The following is a 23928-nucleotide window of genomic DNA, read 5'->3' on the forward strand; positions in this document are numbered from 1 at the left end:
CGATCGACTGACGAATTTTCGCAACTGCTTGGAGTTGTTTGAGGCAGATACTTTTTTGTATATTTTGTGACCATGGTTAAAACCTGAGTATATTACTTTACTCCAGAAACAAAAGTACAGTCTAAAAAGTGGACACGACCAGGATCCAATGTTCCAAAAAGGCAGAAGCGGTTTTGCGTGTTGGAAAAGTAATGGCCTTAGTTTTTTGAGATTCGCGGGATGTAATTACGGTGGATTACTAAAAAAAGGCGTATATATAAACTCTGCTTAATAGTGAAATCTGATGCGATGTTTCAGAGGACAAATTAAAGAAAAATGGCCATTGTCATTGAGAAGAAAAGTTTTGTTTCATCAGTATAATTTGCGAGTTTCTGCTATGCTTTTAACAAACGTGTGAAACGTTTGTTAAAAGCATAGCAGAAATTCATCAGTATAATTTAGAATTCTTACCTTACCACCATATTCATATGATCTAGTCTCGTCTCCATCAGACTTTTATCTATTTCCGAAGCTAGAAAAAGCACTTATCGAGTTCAAATTTTTTATGAAAGTGGTCTATGCATTTTCTAAGAGTTTAAAGAAAAAAAATAGCTGGTATAGAAATGTTTCCAGGCCAACAAAATAAGTGTATTGAGCTCTAAATAAAGTTGAAAAATAAATTAACTAAAAAATTATAGCTTTGTAGTTTCCTGGTTTACTTATGGAACGCGAAGATTTTGACCATATTCAGACCAATTGAAAATCAGGCCCAATACCGTCTCTCGATCACGTAGTGCCCGGGTGCAATCATCACCCTAGCGCCCCCTAGTACCTATAGAACCCGCGTGGCGAGTGGCGCTTGGGCGCCCCTGAGATCGCGGCACCCGGGTGTAACGCACCCCATGCACTACAGGTAAAGATTCTAGCTCACGTAGCGCCCGGGTGCAATCATCACCGTAGCGCCCCCTAGTACCTATAGAACCCGCGCGGCGAATGGCGCTTGGGCGCCCCTGAGATCGCGACACCCGGGTGTAACGCACCCCCTGCACTATAGGTAAAGACTCTCTAGCTCACGTAGCGCCCGGGTGCAATCATCACCCTAGCGCCCTCTATTGCCTGTATATACCCGGGTTAAAATCAACGCACTCCCTGCACCATATGTAAAGAAAGACGCCTCTATTAGAAGTAAATTCGCGCACGTCGCGTTCATCTCTTCGCTTTAAATATAGACGATCGAAAAGAAATAAATTTCTTTTCGATCTTGTCTTTACCATTTCGGCGCCCCCTAGGATTTGGCGCCTGGAGCGACCGCTCCGTTCGCCGTATGGACGGTCCGGCCCTGTATCTTAGTACTGGACATGATGCACGGGGCTAAACAGTGTCGTTAGTAATATTTATTTTTTAACCGACTTCCAAAAAGGAGGAGGTTCTACGTTCGGCTGTATGTATGTTTTATTATAAATGGTAATATTACTTTCAACAGATTATCTTAAGTATTTAAAATAGAAATTATCAAGTATCAAGGTAGTTGCAGTTCTAAGTGGATGACAGAACACAGGGTCTAAGAATGACAAGTGACTACAGCGCTTTGATTTATTTTCTACTCTTTTGTGTCGCACTATATGATCCAGAGATTACCACCTACACACCAACAACCTCTAAATAAAAACTTGTCATTCATTATTAAACATTTATTATTTTATTTACAACAAACAAATCTTAATTAAGTACATTTAAATTACCTACTTATACATTAGAAACTAAGGTCCACTTGCCACCACATCTGAAAACAAAAATAAATAAATGAAATATTATTGTAATGTCCATACTAAAATTATAAGTGCATAAATAAGGGACTTTTTCACGGTTACCGCTGAGCTGATTTTGATGAATTTTGTAATTGTAACCACAGGTTAATTTTTATCACAAAACTATAAATAGAATGGGGTGAAACAAAAGTTTGTAGGATATGGAATGTACCTATAATTATAATAATCTTGTATATCTTACTAGACTACTTCATTAGAATCTTGGTCGGAAAATTATTCCCCAAGAGGGAAAATAAGCTGATTTTCTACTCTTTTGTGTCGCACTATATAATCTAGTGGATATGACCTCTGCCTCCAATTCCGGAGGGTGTGGGTTCGAATCCGGTCCAGGGCATGCACCTCCAACTTTTCAGTAATGTGCATTTCAAGAAATTAAATATCACGTGTCTCAAACGGTGAAAGAAAACATCGTGAGGAAACCTGCTTACCAGAGAATTTTTTTAATTCTCTGCGTGTGTGAAGTCTGCCAATCCGCATAGGGCCAGCGTGGTGGACTATTGGCCTAACCCCTCTCATTCTGAGAGGAGACTCGAGCTCAGAAGCATATGGGTTGATAATGATGGTGAGCGACCTGCAGGCGGCGAGGAAGCGCTGGTCGTAGGCCTTCTGCAGCGGATGCTTGGCGGGCGTCGCGGCGGGGAGTGCGCGCGCGCCGCAGCGCCCGCAGCGCCGCCAGCGCGCCGCGCGCCGCCCGCCGCCCAGGTACATGTACCTGCACACGCAACCATGACTACGAGTTATAGCTAACACCGTGTCCAGAAGGGGCGAATTCGTCGCGAATCGTATCACGCGAATTCATACGCGCGTTGTCGAAGTACTAGACATCAATACATTGCGTCCAAAAGCATCGCGCGAATTCAAAATACGCGCATAAATCCCGTGCACTACGCCAGAATTTACAAATGCTCGCGCGTTGGTACGCGCCTTGTGGACGCAACGGTCGCACGTAATACGCGCGAGAGAATCTCGGCGAATTCGCCCTTTCTAGACTGAGATAAAACACAGATCCTACTTCCTACTAATATTATAAACGCGAAAGTTTGTATGGATGTATGTTTGTATGTTTGTTACTCTTTAACGCCGTTACTACTGAAGCGATTTAGCTAAGATTTGGAATTTAAATAGGTTTTACTCTGGATTAACACATAAGCTACTTTTTATCCCGGAAAAATCCATGGTTCCCGAGGCATTTGAGAAAAGCTAAATTCCACGCGGACGAAGTCGCGGGCGTCCGCTAGTATAATATATATTTTTGAAATGGTCTTTTTACCAAGTTTCATTTCAGCACGCAGTTTGTAAAGACTCACTCTGGTTACTCCACTATCTACTACTCTACTATGGTCTATTTAAATACATTTTAGAAAATTATGTGGTGTAATTTTCTAAAATGTATTTTTTAATTATTAACCGACTTCAAAAAAGGAGGAGGTTCTCATTCGTTGGAATCTTTGTTCTTTTTTATGTATTTTCAATGATTACTCGAAGACACCTGAACCAATTAGAATTTTTTTTTTGTTTGAAAGGGTATGTTTTACAGTTGGCCCCGTAGTAATCATGTCAGGATCTGATGATTGGATCCTGGAGAAATAAGGGGAACTTTCAAAAATGATAAAGGCAACTAGTGTATTTGTTAATGTTATTATTAAGTATTTGATGCACTACAATTCAATGAAGATCTGTTGTCGATCTGACGATGGAGCCGAAGCACAGACGAGAGAACTCCTTATGGATTTACAGCAGTTACCTTGTGTTTGGAGTTAATTAATTCGTATCGATGAGAACTTTACATCTAGATGAGTTGTGATTGTCATTGAGGGTCTGGTGATGGATACAAGGGACCGTTAAGGGAACTCCTCAACGGTTTAAGTAGCTACCTTGTGTTTGGGCTTGATTAATTTGTATTGATTAGAACTTTACATCTAGATGTGTTGTGACTATTTTTAGGGGTCTGATGATGGAGACCAAAAACAGTTAAGGGTACTCTTCAACAGTAGCTACTAAGTTGTTGGGCTTGATTAATATTGATTTGTATTGATGAGAACTTTTTACCTACATAGGTTGTGAACACAAACAAAAATTTTAAATATTTAATAGGCGGTGTGATGTACGGAAGTAAAGGTTAAAGTAGTAATTTTAAAATTGGTTCGCTTGATTGTACCAAGGTACTAAACATAAAAAATAACGTCGTGGTTTAAATATTAAATAGCAAAATACTTTATATATTTTTTAAACCTATAACATGTTATCACTACAAATGGAAAAATAAAAATTTTAATAAAAAAATACAACCAACTTCAAAATCGCAAAAAAAATCTACTAAACTAAAAAGCAAAAAGTAACTTTGTATGTGCTACCTTCTGATCAGTTTGAAGCCGGTACCGAATTATTGATGTATTAATTCAAGCCGTTTAAATCTTAAAGGTTTAAGATTTTCAGACAGTTTATTCAGAAACGGCTTTAATTAACACAGTACTAACTTGGTACCGCCCCCATACTGATCAGAAGGTAGCACACACGATGGATTTATGATTTATACCTGATGGAGTCCATGTCGAGTGACGGCGCGATGTCGGACTGCGCGTGGGGCGGCGGCTCGGGCACGTAGCGGAGCGCCTCGGGCTCCACGCCGTACTCCAACTGAGAAGTAATATGCACACAATGCTTTATTACTAGTATGTATGTATCTATATTATTATGACATATTTTTTTAAAGTTTTTGCTAGTAATTTTTGTGACCAGCCGCCTGCCTGACGTCAACCCTCCTTGTGAATCCTTAGTGTTGTGGGTTTTTTCGAGCCACCCACTAGCGACATTTTCCCTTAGTCGCCTTCAGTCGCTGGATCAGAATGTTGGGCGGTGAAAGGGACGGATAGTAAACGAATGCATGTGAATGAAATGCGTATGTTGAGATGGATGTGTGGTGTGACAAGAATAGACAAAATAAGGAATGAGTATATAAGGGGAAGTCTGAAGGTGGCGCCAGTGACAGAAAAATTGAGGAGTAGGTTAGCTAGGTATGGACATATGTAATGCATAGAGAGGAAAGTCATATTACTAGAAAAATGTTGAATGTGCAAGTGGAAGGACATAAGAGGAGAGGAAGGCCAAAGAAGAGATGGTTGGATTGTGAAAATTTAAATGTAATTTATTTTAAAATGTTCAAAGAACATTTGTGTTCTAAAATTAATAAATATTTTCGGAGTAAATAATATTAAAATGTGTCCCTTATACGCATCCTTTTAATTATGACGTAGCCTAACTTTATAATTTTAAAATGCATGGTTGGCGTGTGTTACATAGATAGTCGGAATTATTTGAATCACTTTGTATGAAAACATAAAAAGGTTTTATTTTTTAGTAAAAAACATATTAGTTACGTAGTTCGGCTCGGTGGACTCGTCTACACCTCAAAGTTATGGGAAATACTCCCCAGCATCCTGTATATGAATATCCGCCATATTGGATTTAAAGTGACGTTAAGTTATTTTTCGAGTTATACTTAGCAAGCCGACATTTGATACCTATATTGCAGGAGTGAAAAAGATCTAAAAGACACGAGTCTTTTGGATCATATGGTGTACTAACACCGCCAACTTCCCAACTCCAGACTATTTGCCTGACCGGGATTCGATCCCTGGACCTCATTGCAGATTGAAACCAATGAGGCACAGGCAGTTATAGTATAATGTAACTAAAAACAAACTCACGTAGAGCGGCCAAGTGCGCGCGTGCGGCGCGGCGACACACCGACGCGGCAGCGCCTCCCACACGCGCGCCGGCGCCTGCGCGCACACGCATGCGCACTCCTCTGTGGGGACAAACACACGTTGTTGTGATTAGACTGTAGCGGCGCGCCACCAGCACCAGCTTGCGCAGTGACGTGAGTGCAGTACTCACCCAGCAGGTCCGGCTTGGGCGGAGTGTTGGCGGCCAGGCGCGCGAGCGGGCGGCTGAGGGCCTCGCCGCCGCGCCCGCACGCGCGCGCCACCAGCACCAGCTTGCGCAGTGACGTGAGTGCAGTACTCACCCAGCAGGTCCGGCTTGGGCGGAGTGTTGGCGGCCAGGCGCGCGAGCGGGCGGCTGAGCGCCTCGCCGCCGCGCCCGCACGCGCGCGCCACCAGCACCAGCTTGCGCAGTGACGTGAGTGCAGTACTCACCCAGCAGGTCCGGCTTGGGCGGAGTGTTGGCGGCCAGGCGCGCGAGCGGGCGGCTGAGCGCCTCGCCGCCGCGCCCGCACGCGCGCGCCACCAGCACCAGCTTGCGCAGTGACGTGAGTGCAGTACTCACCCAGCAGGTCCGGCTTGGGCGGAGTGTTGGCGGCCAGGCGCGCGAGCGGGCGGCTGAGCGCCTCGCCGCCGCGCCCGCACGCGCGCGCCATCAGCACCAGCTTGCGCAGTGACGTGAGTGCAGTACTCACCCAGCAGGTCCGGCTTGGGCGGAGTGTTGGCGGCCAGGCGCGCGAGCGGGCGGCTGAGCGCCTCGCCGCCGCGCCCGCACGCGCGCGCCACCAGCACCAGCTTGCGCAGTGACGTGAGTGCAGTACTCACCCAGCAGGTCCGGCTTGGGCGGAGTGTTGGCGGCCAGGCGCGCGAGCGGGCGGCTGAGCGCCTCGCCGCCGCGCCCGCACGCGCGCGCCACCAGCACCAGCTTGCGCAGTGACGTGAGTGCAGTACTCACCCAGCAGGTCCGGCTTGGGCGGAGTGTTGGCGGCCAGGCGCGCGAGCGGGCGGCTGAGGGCCTCGCCGCCGCGCCCGCACGCGCGCGCCACCAGCACCAGCTTGCGCAGTGACGTGAGTGCAGTACTCACCCAGCAGGTCCGGCTTGGGCGGAGTGTTGGCGGCCAGGCGCGCGAGCGGGCGGCTGAGCGCCTCGCCGCCGCGCCCGCACGCGCGCGCCACCAGCACCAGCTTGCGCAGTGACGTGAGTGCAGTACTCACCCAGCAGGTCCGGCTTGGGCGGAGTGTTGGCGGCCAGGCGCGCGAGCGGGCGGCTGAGCGCCTCGCCGCCGCGCCCGCACGCGCGCGCCACCAGCACCAGCTTGCGCAGTGACGTGAGTGCAGTACTCACCCAGCAGGTCCGGCTTGGGCGGAGTGTTGGCGGCCAGGCGCGCGAGCGGGCGGCTGAGCGCCTCGCCGCCGCGCCCGCACGCGCGCGCCACCAGCACCAGCTTGCGCAGTGACGTGAGTGCAGTACTCACCCAGCAGGTCCGGCTTGGGCGGAGTGTTGGCGGCCAGGCGCGCGAGCGGGCGGCTGAGGGCCTCGCCGCCGCGCCCGCACGCGCGCGCCACCAGCACCAGCTTGCGCAGTGACGTGAGTGCAGTACTCACCCAGCAGGTCCGGCTTGGGCGGAGTGTTGGCGGCCAGGCGCGCGAGCGGGCGGCTGAGCGCCTCGCCGCCGCGCCCGCACGCGCGCGCCACCAGCACCAGCTTGCGCAGTGACGTGAGTGCAGTACTCACCCAGCAGGTCCGGCTTGGGCGGAGTGTTGGCGGCCAGGCGCGCGAGCGGGCGGCTGAGCGCCTCGCCGCCGCGCCCGCACGCGCGCGCCACCAGCACCAGCTTGCGCAGTAACGTGAGCGCGGCGGGGTCGGACCACAGCTCGTACCTGTAGCAGGATATGATAACAGTCGTGTGGCACACTCGTAACAGGGTCACATCTAACGCCATGCGGACTTTTCATCATCATTATCAGTCTATTTGATTGGCACACAGAGCTAGACCTCCCTCCTTATAAGACAGTACCGTTAAGTTCTAAAAGCGCCGAAACCGTTTACTCTTTAAACGGCACTGAATTGTGAACTACTAACTAAAAGTAGTAGGAGCTCGTGAAGTATTATTTTCATCACGCGGCCGGCCAGGTATTTGTAGCTTCTTGCTAAAACGCGGAAAGTGCCAGGCTCGGAATAGGTAAGGGAAGCCCTTGCAGATCCTCACCCACTGTGATGTTGCAGCTGGTGCAGGTTGGCCGGTTGCAGCGCTGCGAGCGCTGTCAGCGCCGTGTGCAGTGCCCTCTGCAGCGGTCGTCTGAGCGCTTGCAAGGGCTGCAGCGCTTGAAGGGCACCCTCGCTCGTCATTTCCGCTTTCGCTTCTAATGCTAGAAGATTCTAAAATTTAAAAATAATTTGGTGAAAATTACTCAACCTAGGACTGGCCTTCGACCAGAGGTTTGTGGTAGGGCCTCCGACCGTGACTTCGGCTGGGCATTTTACCCAAGCACAAAAGAAGGCCGCGCGCTTAATTGGGCCCCGGCCGGAGGTTTGTGATAGCGCCTCCGACCGTGGCTCCAGCTGGACATTTTCTCTCCAGTCGATCCCTCATGGCCGAGGATCGTGACCACCTTGACGAGTCATCTTTTTGTATACAATGCTCATCCCTGGGCATCGATTTTCACGCGGACAAAGTCGCGGGCATTTGGCTAGTTTTCTGATACAGTAACAGCCTTCTAAGCGTTATTTAAGTTGGTTCATTTCCTATACATTAATATTTTCCAAGGGCTTGTAATCTATTATGAAATGTTATTTAAAAAAGTTCACTTTGTTCGTAGTTAAGGGACAGCAAAGTTTCGGTTAAGTACACATGTTACATTAGTTACATGTTTTAATTTGATACGAGTCAAAATTATTTATTTTGTATCATCTCAAATTTGTTACAAAGGAATGAGAGAAATATGGATGTGTATAGGCCAAAAGGCCTATTTACAACACTGGACATCCATAGACTGTTATGATGATGACGGTTCACCTTGTCGTGCTCCGGTAGAGAAGGCGCGTGCTCGTCCAGCAGGGCGGAGAGCGGCGCCACGTCGGGCTTGTCGTCGCGCACGCGGCCCACGTGGTGTAGCACAACTGCAGCGAGGGCTCACCTTGTCGTGCTCCGGTGGAGAAGGCGCGTGCTCGTCCAGCAGGGCGGAGAGCGGCGCCACGTCGGGCTTGTCGTCGCGCACGCGGCCCACGTGGTGTAGCACAACTGCAGCGAGGGCTCACCTTGTCGTGCTCCGGTGGAGAAGGCGCGTGCTCGTCCAGCAGGGCGGAGAGCGGCGCCACGTCGGGCTTGTCGTCGCGCACGCGGCCCACGTGGTGTAGCACAACTGCAGCGAGGGCTCACCTTGTCGTGCTCCGGTAGAGAAGGCGCGTGCTCGTCCAGCAGGGCGGAGAGCGGCGCCACGTCGGGCTTGTCGTCGCGCAGCGCGCTCGCGCACGCGGCCCACGTGGTGTAGCACAACTGCAGCGAGGGCTCACCTTGTCGTGCTCCGGTAGAGAAGGCGCGTGCTCGTCCAGCAGGGCGGAGAGCGGCGCCACGTCGGGCTTGTCGTCGCGCAGCGCGCTCGCGCACGCGGCCCACGTGGTGTAGCACAACTGCAGCGAGGGCTCACCTTGTCGTGCTCCGGTAGAGAAGGCGCGTGCTCGTCCAGCAGGGCGGAGAGCGGCGCCACGTCGGGCTTGTCGTCGCGCAGCGCGCTCGCGCACGCGGCCCACGTGGTGTAGCACAACTGCAGCGAGGGCTCACCTTGTCGTGCTCCGGTAGAGAAGGCGCGTGCTCGTCCAGCAGGGCGGAGAGCGGCGCCACGTCGGGCTTGTCGTCGCGCAGCGCGCTCGCGCACGCGGCCCACGTGGTGTAGCACAACTGCAGCGAGGGCTCACCTTGTCGTGCTCCGGTAGAGAAGGCGCGTGCTCGTCCAGCAGGGCGGAGAGCGGCGCCACGTCGGGCTTGTCGTCGCGCAGCGCGCTCGCGCACGCGGCCCACGTGGTGTAGCACAACTGCAGCGAGGGCTCACCTTGTCGTGCTCCGGTAGAGAAGGCGCGTGCTCGTCCAGCAGGGCGGAGAGCGGCGCCACGTCGGGCTTGTCGTCGCGCACGCGGCCCACGTGGTGTAGCACAACTGCAGCGAGGGCTCACCTTGTCGTGCTCCGGTAGAGAAGGCGCGTGCTCGTCCAGCAGGGCGGAGAGCGGCGCCACGTCGGGCTTGTCGTCGCGCAGCGCGCTCGCGCACGCGGCCCACGTGGCGTAGCACAACTGCAGCGAGGTCAGCGCCGCAGCGCTGCTCTGCCATGACGCTGACAAACTGCATAATAGGCTAGTTGTCACTTTTTTTAAAAACTAGTCTAGTCTTAAATAGTTCATTACCGTTCTACTATTGAAAAAAAAAAATTTCTTGAGACGTGATTACATGAATATTTTAGTTTTTAAATATTATGTTTTTGACAATACGAGCCGTAACGCCTGTCGGTCATGATGGTCTATATTTCAACTGTTTCATGACGTCACTATAACAAATCGCTTACAAACGGAGCGCTTGACAATTCCTTTTTTTTTTTAAAAAAAGAATATTTGCCATATCTACTATATAAAAATAAGTCGGGTTTTCCTTCCTGACGCTATAACTCCAGAACGCAAGAACCGATTTCCACGGTTTTGCATTCGTTGGAAAGGTTCGGGCTCCGTGAGGTTTATAGCAAAGAAAATTCAGGAAAATTTTCAACGTAGGGCAGGGGTAGGGTAGGGTAGGGTAGGGTAGGGGTAGGGTACGGGTAGGGTAGAGGTTGTTGAAAGTTTACATCGAGTTTCACGCGGACGAAGTCGCGGGCGTCCGCTAGTATTTTATAATATGACCAATATTCTCATTCCCCTCCAACTAGTCGGGAAAGACTGTGCTAGGAGTGGATACGCCAATAGACCAACGGGGCGGAGATCGAACCACCACCCCTCGGTGATGAGTCCGACCGCTTTTACCTTTGAGCTATTGAGGCTTAAAAATATTAGTTAACAATTATTTTGACGTTTAGTACATCAAGTAACATTGTGACGTCAATGGGTTCAGGGTAGGGTAGGGGTAGTTGAAAGTTTACATCGAGTTTCACGCGGGCAAAGTCGCGGGCGTCCGCTAGTTAGGAATATAATTAGGTGTGAAATAACTAGCGTTTTATACCCTCGTTATTAATTTGTTTGTTATTCAATAGCCAATATTCATTTATTTCAATTAGGTTTAGTTTATAAGCACTTTCGAAACGTCAGGCATTAAACAATGCACATTGAGTAAGAATTAAGTATAGTTTTCTGAATTCCTAATATGAATTTGAATGAACCATCTAACAATTCCTTACCGCTGGCTGATGGACGTTTGATAAAATACTTCACGCAAGACCCGGACCATAAAGATCATCATTTATGGATAAAATAAATAAATATTATCAAGTGTGGATTGTCTTACAAATAAAGGAGATGGTCGATTTCAGGTCCACTCTTGTACCCCGTATCATTAAAATTTAAAAAATACAAGGATCTTATTAAAATTTATTAAAGTGAATAAACATATCTAAATAAAAAGAAATAAATAAAATTAAAACCCAAGTTTTCGAGTTATATCAAGATGGCGCCCTTAGAGCAACTATGACATGACAATTGACAGCAAACGTCAAATCGATTACTGCATTGAAACCGTCATCAATCCGTCATTATTACCCTTAATAGTGTTGCATTTCTTGGGAGATAATAAATATTATTTCGAAAGAATTAAAGTAAATTCGTAGATTTGTATAATCAAAAATAGTTAAAAAAAATATTTTCTTTTATTTCCGCTAGGGTACAATGACTGGACCTGGGCTCCATACAATTTTAGACCATCACCTTTATGCGTGAGCAGAAAAGTGGACTTACCTGCACAACGCTATCCTTAGTTTAAGCCAACTGTGGAAATAAAACTGCTGGAACGACGGCGGCTGCCTTTGGAAACTTTCCGTCAACCTGTAGCATAAAGTTATCATACATTAAGTCAATCAATACTTATATTCGTATATTTTATCTATTGGATTATAATTAATAATAAAAAAAACGAGTGTACTCTAGTTCACGAAGTAAAACTTAATTCAAAAATTATTAATGAAAGCGCCATCTGTGAGCCTCAGACATTCCTCTTTTGAGCGCCTCATTTTTCATGCGGTAGTAACACATCTAACAGTATTTAACATCATTGGGTAGCACGCATCTTAGAAGCCTCGCCGAATCACACTTTTCGTAATGCATTAACAAACTTACTGCCCCGTAAGTTTATGAATGCCTTAAGAGTATTCAGGCGAGGGTTTTAAGATGCGAAAACAAAGCGCCATCTATGAGCCTCAGTCATAACTGCATCGCAACAGACCTTATTTAGACGAAGGGTTGTTATGATAATTTATTAGACATTTAGATTCTGCCCTAATTTACTCTTGAGCTTAGTTACTTACCCGCTGTGATGTGAACCAGAGTAAAATTTAGAAATAAAAAAGAATAAAAATTTGACGATTGAGAACATCTTTATTTTGGAAGTCAACTAAAAAGAATTATAACAGCTATTTGATATTTTGATTGAGTTGATACCTAGGACCATACTCTAATACCGTTTATAATTAAGAGCGATACGACAGGGATAAAATTCGAAGCGCAAACGAGACGCCGAATTATGACTTTCACGTGAGTGAAAAGCACGGAGCGATTGACGCGCGACGCAAATTTTATGACGTGAGCGCCAAAACCATTTTTACCTAATTGCAAGTAAATTAAACAACATAACGAAAAACAAAATGGCCATGTTCAAGATATATACTTAATTTTCTATACAAAACAAAAATTTAAGAAAATAAGTTTGCCTTTCCTGAGATTGAAAGCAAAATTGAGCAATCCATGTATTTTTCAAAAAAATAAACTATCGAGAAAAGTTTTACAAATTGTGTATTTTGTATAGTCATAACGAAGCTAACACTTTGAAATATCATTTATTCAAATACCAGGCTCCTAACTTTTCCAGAATCTGAGATCCAGAACCATTTGTAACCACCAAATTACATATTGCACACTCTTAAAGTTTGTTCATACCTTTCATAAACAGCCTCAACGATGTTGGCTTTGAGAGTCATCAGTACGTCGAGACAGTCGTAGCCCGACACCATGGAGTACTCCAGCAGCGAGGTCACGTGCTGCACTGTCAGTGGCGTTGCTGTAATGAAATAATATTTATTACTAACAAAAACTAAAAAAAAATAAACTTGTCATCTCACTAGTTTGGTAAAAATATTTTTTGTACTTACGACGAATGCTATGTTACTATTGGATTTTGTCATCGAGTCTTAATTTATTCGCTAGCAAGGTAAGTGTTTTTTTTAAACATAGTGTATTTAACTTTTATTTTTATTACAAAAATACAATCGTATGTACTCGTAGTGTATGTCTTTTATGTTTATGTCAGATAACTATTGGTATAATTGCTTTACTATTTTATTGTAACGGAGTGTGCGGAATCCGTTAGCTCGTTTTGACAGCCTCCGTGGTGCAGTGGTATGCGCGATGGATTTACAAAACGGAGGTCCTGGGTTCGATCCCCGGCTGGGCTGATTGAGGTTTTCTTAATTGGTCCAGGTCTGGCTGATACGATGTCGTGTAGAAACCGAAAAGAGTGTGGATTTCGTCCTACTTCTACCAAGTTAGCCCGCTTCTATCTTAGATTGCATCATCATTTACCATCAGGTGAGATTGTAGTCAAAGACTAACTTGTAAAAAATTAAAAAAAAAAGCTCACCGATGACTCCATCACTCCTACGCACAGAGTTCTAGAAGCCAGCTGCCGGCGCAGACTACGTCGGTCTCTACACCGAGCGTCACCTGTGAGAACACTTACGTATGTCGGGCGCGGGCTGGTGCAGCTTGTACACGTGCAGCTGCGAGTGCGTGTCCACCGCCACCACCGCGCCGCCCAGCGCCGACATCTCCACGCACCACACGGTGGCGCAACTCGCGCCGCTCTACACCGAGTGTACAATATCATTAGGATAATGGACAACTAAAATCACGCGAGTCCCTTCGTCAAAAGTTTAAAGAAATAGGTATACTAACAGTAGCCCGTCAATATATATATAACAGTATAGTATATGTAAGACAAAATATTAATTTGTACAAACGAAAAGGATACTTAAACCCACGTCTTACTAGACACGGGCATAAGTTAGTTATTTCTGCATATCGTCTCCAAAGAGTAAAAAAATCTTTTGTAGGTTTTGCGTGTACTCTTCTATAATAAGATCCCCAAGACTGTGATGGACCTGCCAATGCATAGCTTTAAGCAATGTGTTAAAAAACATTTACTTAGTCGAGGTTACTACACTATTGATGAGTTCCTTAACGATAAAGGTGCTTGGAGGCCGCTGGATCAGCTTCCACCTTCACACAGGAAGTAAAACTATAAGAAATGTAAACAGTAATTGTTATCAATTGTAAATTATAATATTGTATGACTTTTTAAAAAGAGCAACTGTTGAGTTTCTTGCCGGTATCTTTTCAGCAGAACCTGCCTTCCGAACCGGTGGTAGAATCTTTACAAATAGTCAACTGACGTGTCAAAATTGCTTGCAAACTGAGCCTACTTGAAATAAATGATTTTTGATTGATTGATTGAGGAATTTTGAGGCAGTGGTCCCACCGCCAACGATGAACGAAAAAGTTAGCGATCAGCGTGAAGTGAGTGTGTAGTTTCAATAGTTTTGTCGCCGGACTATAACCGAATGTGCGACGAGCGATTACTCGCCCGCGGTCGCTCAGTCCTGTATAGAAACGATCAAGCGATCGAGCATCGCTGAGCGAGCTTATTTTTGAAAACTCATCGGTCAGCGACAAAACTAGTAAAGCCAGCTGTCGTCGACAGTGTGAACAGTCTGAGAGCAACTATGCATTTCATTTTTCGTTTACACGGAAATTACATTTATTGTTTGTTTCTTGTGAGAGATAATCGCCGATACCAGTTAGTTTTTTCTCATCTATCTACACAAACCGGCATTCTTAGGGAGCTCTTTACACGACGAAAACGATTACATCAATGAAACATCGATTCTATAGCAACAGTTTTTATAAACGCGTTAGATCGCGTTAGATGGCTGGTGGGAGGCTTCAGCCGTGGCTAGTTACCACCCTACCGACAAAGACGTACCGCCAAGCGATTTAACGTTCCGGTACGATGTCGTGTAGAAACCTAAAAGGGGTGTGGATTTTCATCCTCCTCCTAACAAGTTAGCCCGCATCCATCTTAGACTGCATCATCACTTACCATCAGGTGAGATTGTAGTCAAGGGCTAACTTGTAAAGAATAAAAAAAAAAGATCATAGATTTTTGATCTTAGCTAGAGGGGTAAAGGTTAGCGAGGCAGGTCCTGTTATTTAAATGGTCTAAGGTGTAATACGTACAGGTATAGCGCCGGGCCCGTACTTGGTCTTCTTCGGCGGAGTGCCGGCGCCGCTGGCTGCCTCCGGCGCTCCCGCACCCACTCCGCTCGTGACGACGGGCCGCGATACCAACTAACAGGGTAGTTGACTCATATCAAATTTAATAATATTAATTTCGAATAGTACATGAAATAAGGGTCCGAAATATATCGATATCAATTAATAAAAGTTAAGGATTTCATATAAAACTTAATTTAAATATTACGTATTTTTTTAAATTTTCCAAACGTCAAAAACACTGTCGTCCATTTTGTGACGTCACCAACACACTAACGTCGAACTAATTGGTAAGTAATATTTTTGTTAAACGCTCCATTTCTATGGGATTTTTTGTAGTGACGTCATGAAACAGTTGAAATATAGCTGTCATGGCCGACAGGCGTTTTAGTTCATATTGTCAAAAACATATTTAAAAACTAAAATTTTCATGTAATCATGTTTCAAAATAATATGATTTTTTTTTCAGAATAGTAGAATTATCTAGCCAAGAAAGAAAGCTAGAATACAGCATAATAGGAGATTTGTTAATGGACTTACTCCTTCTGATGACCCATAACCTCTAACCAACAGACGAACGGCTCAATGTCGAATGACAGATTGCCGAGTAACAGTATAAGAGAAAGGAAAAAAAAAAGAATAGTAGAATGATAATGGACTATTTAAGACCATTTAAAAAAAAGTGTCAACTAGCCTATTGGCCGTTCTAGTTGTCCGACCATGTACTTGTACGTTGCTATAACGCGGAGTGCGCCAGGGTTGACGATACTCACGTAGTGGTGAGTGTCGCGCGCCAGCAGGTGCAGGGCGCGCGGCGTGGCGAGCACAGCGTGCGCGCCTAGGGGCAGCCGCGCCGCCGACACGTGCGTGGCGTTCTCGGCACCTTCTAGCTGCCATGCGGCCGCCTGCTGCCACGCCTTGCAAAAATAAATATTTATTTATTTATTTTTATAGGGTACCAACATTCATAACAAGGATAAGGAAACTTAAGTGGAAATGGACAGGCCATATAGTAAATAGCAAAAGGAATCGAGGCAGACAGTTCCGAAGATGGGAAGACGAGTTAAAGGCGGTAGCAGGGGAGGCATGGACAAGGAAGGCGTTGAACCGACCCAAATGGAAGGAAATGGAGGAGGCCTTTGACAAAGTTGGGCAAACAGACAAAGTTGTTGGTGTCACTTTAAATTAAATAATTTGTAAAATATGTACCTACGTCTGAATAAAAGCTATTATTATTATTATTATTATTATAGGGTACCAACAGGTTATGACAATTAAAATTGAGTTTTACAAAAACATAGATTAGTCAAGTTCTTGTGTCATAGACCCACTTATAGGTTACTTCAACATGCGTAATTTAGTACTCGAATAGATATATTAAAAGAATTAAAAGAATAATAAATAGGTTAATTAGACTAATTAGGGAAAAAACTGATTTAGATTTGCGTTTATAAATATAGATATGGATCTATCACACAATTACATTATGAACAGAATTAAACTAAAATAAAATAAACATAAAAAAAACACAGTATAAACTACAGATAAAAATAACATTTAATAAAAATAAATTACATCGATCTCCTATTAAAAGTGGATGCACAATCAGCGAGCAAAAAACGAGTGCCAAACACAACTTCTTGGCGCTCAATTCAAGTAGTAGCATTTGCAAATTCAACCTTAAACTCAATCTTTAAGGTTGAATTTGCTCTGAATTTGGTTTTTATTGAATATTGGACTATATTTAAAGACCTTTAGGTATAATTTTCTTTACCAATAATTCTAAAACTGTGAAAGCAAAGATTTAAGTGAAATTTTCTATATGATTGTGCGTCCTTTTATTACAAGATAAATAAAATATAAATAATGGGGCATGCACATCCAACTTTTTAGTTGTGTGCATTTTAAGAAATTAATTTACTTCAGTCTTGTGTGCACACTCGTTTTTATTAATTACTATTTTAACTTACCACAGTATTAAAACAGTCTACAGTTTTCGGCCCCCCACCAGGAGTCGTGCTGCCCTGCACTGGACCTTTAGAAGTAAATTTCGGATATTAAACACATTAAAAAAAAAATGACTTTGATCATACATTTTTATAGTTATTTACACACATTTATTTTTGACGGCCTCCGTGGCGCAGTGGTATGCGCGGTGGATTTACAAGACGGAGGTCCTGGGTTCGATCCGGCTGGGCAGATTGAGATTTTCTTAATTTGTCCTGGTCTGGCTGGTGGGAGGCTTCGGCCGTGGCTAGTTACCACCCTACTGGCAAAGACGTACCGCCAAGCGATTTAGCGTTCCGGTACGATGCCGTGTAGAAACCTAAAGGCGTACGGATTTTCATCCTCCTCCTAACAAGTTAGCCCGCTTCCATCTTAGACTGCATCGTCACTTACCATCAGGTGAGATTGTCAAGGGCTAACTTGTAAAAAAAAACACACAATACAAAAAACACTAAAAGATTTTTTAAATTTTTCGTCTGTTTGTCTGTCTGTCCGGAGCTAATCTTAGGAATGGCTAAAGTGATTTTAATCGGACTTTCACAGATAAAATAGGGTGATAATAATGTCAAAATGGTGGCTGGTACCTTTGGACAGTAACTTGTGTACAGGATATGCGCGCTCCGTCAGCTTCCACACGGTGAGGTTGGCGCCGGCGATCAGCAGCGAGTCGATGTCGTCGCGAAGCCACCATGATATCGACACTGGAAAGTAAACTGGTGAACAGCACAATCTAATTCCCATATATCGGTTGAACACATTCTTACATTACATACATTGTAAAAAAAGGCATAGACTCGAATTGAGAGCATCCACCTTTTTTAAAATCAGTTAAAAAGTTTGTGATAAGATTCCCAACGAGCGTTTCAAAAAGAGCAGTGGCTAGAAGCTGTATGTGTAATTTAATTTAAATTTGTTATTGCTTTATGTCGCTCCGTGGTCTGTAGTGTCACCTAGATAGTGGTGGACCTAGACCGTTTGAGCCAAACCTGACAGAATGGTATTTAATACTTCTATTTCTTGTGCACGCCGCGCTGTCGCCGTCACTGGCAGATGTTCACTCACTGGGCGTCACGTCGTCGTCTAGCAGGTAGACGGTGGGCAGAGGCTGCAGCTGTATGGCGACGGAGCACAGCGCGCAGTGCACGCCGCGCTGTCGCCGCCACTGGCAGATGTTCACTCACTGGGCGTCACGTCGTCGTCCAGCAGGTAGACGGTGGGCAGAGGCTGCAGCTGTATGGCGACGGAGCACAGCGCGCAGTGCACGCCGCGCTGTCGCCGCCACTGGCAGATGTTCACTCACTGGGCGTCACGTCGTCGTCCAGCAGGTAGACGGTGGGCAGAGGCTGCAGCTGTATGGCGACGGAGCACAGCGCGCAGTGCACGCCGCGCTGTCGCCGCCACTGGCAGATGTTCACTCACTGGGCGTCACGTCGTCGTCCAGAAGGTAGACGGTGGGCAGAGGCTGCAGCTGTATGGCGACGGAGAACAGCGCGCAGTGCACGCCGCGCTGTCGCCGCCACTGGCAGATGTTCACTCACTGGGCGTCACGTCGTCGTCCAGCAGGTAGACGGTGGGCAGAGGCTGCAGCTGTATGGCGACGGAGCACAGCGCGCAGTGCACGCCGCGCTATCGCCGCCACTGGCAGATGTTCACTCACTGGGCGTCACGTCGTCGTCCAGCAGGTACACGGTGGGCAGAGGCTGCAGCTGTATGGCGACGGAGCACAGCGCAGTGCACGCCGCGCTGTCGCCGCCACTGGCAGATGTTCACTCACTGGGCGTCACGTCGTCGTCCAGCAGGTAGACGGTGGGCAGAGGCTGCAGCTGTATGGCGACGGAGCACAGCGCAGTGCACGCCGCGCTGTCGCCGCCACTGGCAGATGTTCACTCACTGGGCGTCACGTCGTCGTCCAGCAGGTAGACGGTGGGCAGAGGCTGCAGCTGTATGGCGACGGAGCACAGCGCAGTGCACGCCGCGCTGTCGCCGCCACTGGCAGATGTTCACTCACTGGGCGTCACGTCGTCGTCCAGCAGGTAGACGGTGGGCAGAGGCTGCAGCTGTATGGCGACGGGCGCCGCGCGCGAGGCGCCGGGCCGCGCGACGGAGCACAGCGCGCAGTGCACGCCGCGCTTGTTGCCGCGCCGCCAGCCCGCCGCTATCAGCAGGTTTCCATCTGTGTAACACACAGCACATTGAATGTCTGAACAGTTGCAGTCAGCAGGCGCGTGTAACAAACGTGTAGTCACTCTTGTGCGCGAGCGCGGCGCTGGCCACGTGTCCGCGCACGGCGCGCAGGCAGTCGGCGGCCACGTGAGCGCGCGCGCCCTCGCCCGGCGTCAGCGCGCCCACCAGCCCCGTGCCCGACACCACGCACGCGCCTTCGCACGCCGCGCCGCTGCGGGCGAAACAATTAAATTCATCATCATAACCACCATGTGGCACCTGTGTGCACTAGGTTTTAAACTATGGTTAATGTATAAGTATATACATATTATATACTTATACATTATACATAATGGAAAATTACTTTTCTACAGGTTCTTTGTGTGTTTTGCTCACTGCTGAGCTCGAGTCTCCTCTCAGAATGAGAAGGGTTAGGCCAATAGTCCACCACGCTGGCCCAATGCGGATTGGCAGGCTTCACACACGCAGGGAATTAAGAAATCCTTTGGTATGCAGGTTTCCTCACGATGTTTTCCTTCACCATTTGAGACACGTGATATTTAATTTTTTAAAATGCACAAAACTGAAAAGTTGGAGGTGCATGCCCTGGACCGGATTCGAACCCACACCCTCCGGAATCGGAGGCAGAGGTCATATCCACTGGGCTATCATGGCTCGTTTTTAGGGTAAGCAGTGCATTTTAGCATCAAATGCACTCTACATCATGACATCAGCAGCTGTTGACGTCCACTACACTACAATGTCCTTTATTAGGTTCGGTAGAGCTAGCAAATGCTGCACTAATTGCTACTAGAAAGACAACGTCAAAGCTATCATACTTGTTACGTATGGACTGACCAAAGCAACAAATCATGTCTTACGCGCCCTCGTGGCCGTACTATATGCAGTGTCAATAAAATGTGACATGTGATGATGAACCATTAGTTTAATTTTATTTCGCTGTTTATCTATTTAATAAACAGCAGCTTTTACTTAAGTATGCTCAAGAAGAAATAATAGTGCAAAATGTTCTTACCCAAATCCTTTCAATGTTGGTGTGGCTCTCAACATTTGTATCCTGTCACTGATAGGTGCATCAGGCTTTTTCTCCAATGCTACCACCCTTCGACCATTGTGGAAAAATATAGCCTTTTTTATATATTCACCTAAAAATTTATTTTCACAATTATTTTCTTGATTTTTTTATATGAAAAGCAATTTATGAAAGTATCTAACAAAATGTAACATTTTGTAATAAGCAAAATTCAATTCAAATTAATTTCAAATGTCCAATTTGAAAAATCAAGCCTGCAATTGAAAAGTGACCCTCCTACCAGCACAGAAAGCAGATTCTGCCAAAAAAACAAAGCTAGTCTATTTTACACTTCATGATAATAATTCCATCAGTACAGCTCATACCTGGGAAATTAGCAGTATACAAGCATATCCACTCATTTAGGAGATACTCCTTCTGCCCGTAAACTGACACTTCACCCACTGTAGTAGCAACAAGTAGCTTCTTGCCCTCTCCGTCCCATTCTATAGCAGATACCTTAAATAAAAAAAAAAATTCAAGATTAATCTTTTATATGTATTTACACCTGTGTGCCTAGAGACTAGTATCTTAGCATTCCAAGGATTCACTGTGCAGGTGCCGGTCCGAGGCCCCGGGTTTGAGTCCTAGGTTGGGCTATGAGATACTAAGTTGTTTTCTTCCAAGAATTCTTCAGTTAAAATTCTCACTCTAGAGTTGGAAAGTTAGTGTTGCCACACCCCCCCTCAAGAGCATGTTAATCTGTCAGTCTCAGTTGTTATCATTTCATTTCATTAACTTCTAATAGTAGTTCTTATTTAAATTGAAATTATCACCATAAGCCCGCCAACCTGCATTGGAGCAGCATGATGGGTCTAAGCAGAATATCCCCTCTCCTAGAAGGAGCAAGTCCTGGTTGTCAAAATTATCTAATTTTTTTTTCTTTACAAGTTAGCCCTTGACTACTATCTCACCTGATGGTAAGTGATGATGAAATCTAAGATGGAAGCGGGCCAACTTGTCAGAAGTAGGATGAAAATCCACAACCCTGTCGGTTTCTACACAACCGGAACAAATTATACAGGAACGCTAAATCTCTCGGTGGTATGTCTTTGATGGTAGGGTGGTAACTAGGCACGGCTGAAGCCTCCCACCAGCCAAAATAATTATAGTATTTCTACTCACTGGATGCATAGTACTGACAACTTTGTGGCTGTCCCATGGTGTGTCCAAATCACATACATACACATGGCCACCCCATGTTTCACCATCAGAGTCTGCGAGTTCTGTCAGTGAAGAGAAGGCAATAATATTGCATGTAGAGATGGTACATACTGGCCTCACTACTTCTGGATCTGTTGTTCTAGAACACATAAAAAGCATATACAGACTAGACTAGACTAGACTATATCAGATAAAATATAGGATAATCCTATAGATTTGAGAAACAAATATCTTAGCATTCCATGGATTGGCCGTGCAGGTGCCTGGGTCCATCGTGTAGTAGAGAAAAAAAATTCTGAGCAGAGTCTTGGACTTGTGACTATAGAACGTAGGGTTAAGGAATTCCTTGAAGATCGATCAACACTCCCCTCCTCCGCTCATGTTGTTCTCCCTGCCTAGCCAAATTTGGTAAGATCATATTAGAGCAGCTTTGGATTCCCATTCTAATATAGAAATTGCTGCTGTTCTAGAGAGGCCAAGAATATAGAAAATGTAAATGCATTTTTAAAGTAATAGATGGCATTTCCAAGGTGGAGGAATGGTGACCCCACACTAGAAGGCTCAGTGTTGGTCCACCCCTCACCAGGTGGATTGACGACATCAAGGGAGGCAAAAGTAATGTTCTATTAAACGAGAGACAATTTTCTCATAACCTCAGTCAGGACACTTGTTTGTTGAACAGGCTATCAAGATCAAAGAAAGAATATTTTTATACTATTAAATATATCACGAGAGTGTTGAAAGTGAGGTGATCAATGGAGTCTTCATTTCATTTATTCACATAGCATAGTAAACAGTGAGTCATTTAAACAACTAATAATATTGTCTGCAATGTCGACTTGTGTGTCCAGAAACAGAAAGGGTTAAACCTAAATATACTTAAAAATATTTTAATGTAAGTTATCACAAAATTATTGTACATGTGTGCGGTACTCCACATAGCTAAATTCAGATTTTGCGGTGATTTCGTAAGCACGCAACTTAAATAATAGTATAAAATATCGTGATCAAGATGTAGTATAGAAATTGAAGTGATAATTCCTGGGTTTAATACATTTTGGCACAATTATAAATCATTAACTTTGTAAGATCCGAAAGTATAGAACTGCTGTTTACCTATCAAAGTGTGGAGGCTCGCATTTAAGCGGCTTACGTCTCATTGAATAAATAAGTTCCATTTTGTTGCTTTATCATAAATTACCATTTAAAATGAAATTAAAACTGTAAATACTTATTTAAAATTTCATTAATTATTTTATTATTACAAATCACAACTTACTTTTTTTTTTTTTTTTTTTAATTTATTTTACGGCCTTGGATACAAGTCCTTATAGGCCCTGCTTTAAATGTCACAACTTACAATCACAACAAACCACAGATTAATACACACAGACCACAGATTACAGTGTATTATTATTTATTGGAAATAGATAGGCTACTCTTAACTTTTTTCGTGACGCCTGTGATAGCGCCATCTAGTAACTAGCTACGGTATTTTTAATAGTATAGTATGCAATAAGTTATAAAAATAATAATGCATATTTTTTGTAAAGGAGAGAGATTTTTCATTTTGTGACAAAAAGTTTTCCATCGTTACCCCCGGGCTCGAACTCAGGATTATTAGATCGTACCTTTGATACCATCGTATCACTTACTGACTTTCTTTAATAATCCCTTTGCTTTAGAAATACAAACACATTCTTCCTATTACGCGTCATAATTAAAAGGATAAATAATTCTTTTTTTTCCGTACTTACACGGTTTCAATCTCTAAAAACATTATAATACATACACACCATAAGTTATTGAATTTACTTTCCTGGAATCTTAAATCTAGGATGTAGATAGCGCTGCTTCTTCAAAGTTTCACGTTCTTCTAAGTTCCCATAGCATGACACAGACGACAAATGAATTAATACACAAAGATAGACTAAAATTTTAGATACTACGGATTTTTTTTTAAATTTATTTTACGGCTTTGCAAGTCCATATAGGCCATTATTAGATCATCAAACCAAGGAACTAAAGCAACAAACAACAATAAACAACACAAACAACTATCTTTTTTTTCGTTTGTGCAAACAACCACACATCTTAGACCATACAGACATAGACAGGAGACAGATTAATAGATATTAACCACAGATCAATAAAAAATCACATTCACAAACTGTTTTAGCGGCATTTTTGCGTCTTTTAGAAATTTTGTATTTTCTCCGAAACTAAATAACTAATTAAAATACTGTAAAAGGCAAATCTTGTCTCTGTAATATGCTCTTGATTATTAAGTAATTCATTTTGATAAGGATTAAGGTTAAGTTGTGTGAATAACGACGTAAACCTTAGTCTATGATGTAAACAATAATTTATTAAAGTACAAAATGCTAAAATATAGAAGATAAATATATGTTGTCGCGACATTTTTTATAGAAAATAATGTGTTCTGCAAAGTTGTAG

At 44.8% G+C, this 23928-nt stretch overlaps 2 protein-coding genes across 2 annotated transcripts in view; both read right to left on the reverse strand.

Annotated features, from left to right (window-relative positions):
• Positions 1-23928, reverse strand: part of LOC112043590 (malate dehydrogenase, mitochondrial-like) — a 221788-nt gene that overhangs the window by 57705 nt on the left and 140155 nt on the right. The gene's annotated exons all lie outside the window — the stretch shown is intronic.
• Positions 1691-22744, reverse strand: LOC112043510 (mediator of RNA polymerase II transcription subunit 16). The gene is made up of 20 exons (XM_052885383.1): positions 22588-22744; positions 21433-21610; positions 20634-20766; positions 20251-20380; positions 19298-19446; positions 19060-19224; positions 17636-17752; positions 17015-17079; positions 15818-15961; positions 15009-15119; positions 13453-13576; positions 12654-12774; positions 11460-11546; positions 9702-9867; positions 7741-7910; positions 7266-7411; positions 5516-5616; positions 4345-4445; positions 2380-2520; positions 1691-1762 (listed from the first exon to the last, which is right to left on the reverse strand). Exons 1-20 carry the CDS (start codon positions 22647-22649, stop codon positions 1726-1728), a joined length of 2448 nt encoding a protein of 815 aa, XP_052741343.1. The 5' UTR covers positions 22650-22744; the 3' UTR covers positions 1691-1725.

This window comes from Bicyclus anynana, chromosome 14 (genome assembly GCF_947172395.1).
Source record: "Bicyclus anynana chromosome 14, ilBicAnyn1.1, whole genome shotgun sequence".
Lineage (NCBI taxonomy): Eukaryota > Metazoa > Arthropoda > Insecta > Lepidoptera > Nymphalidae > Bicyclus > Bicyclus anynana.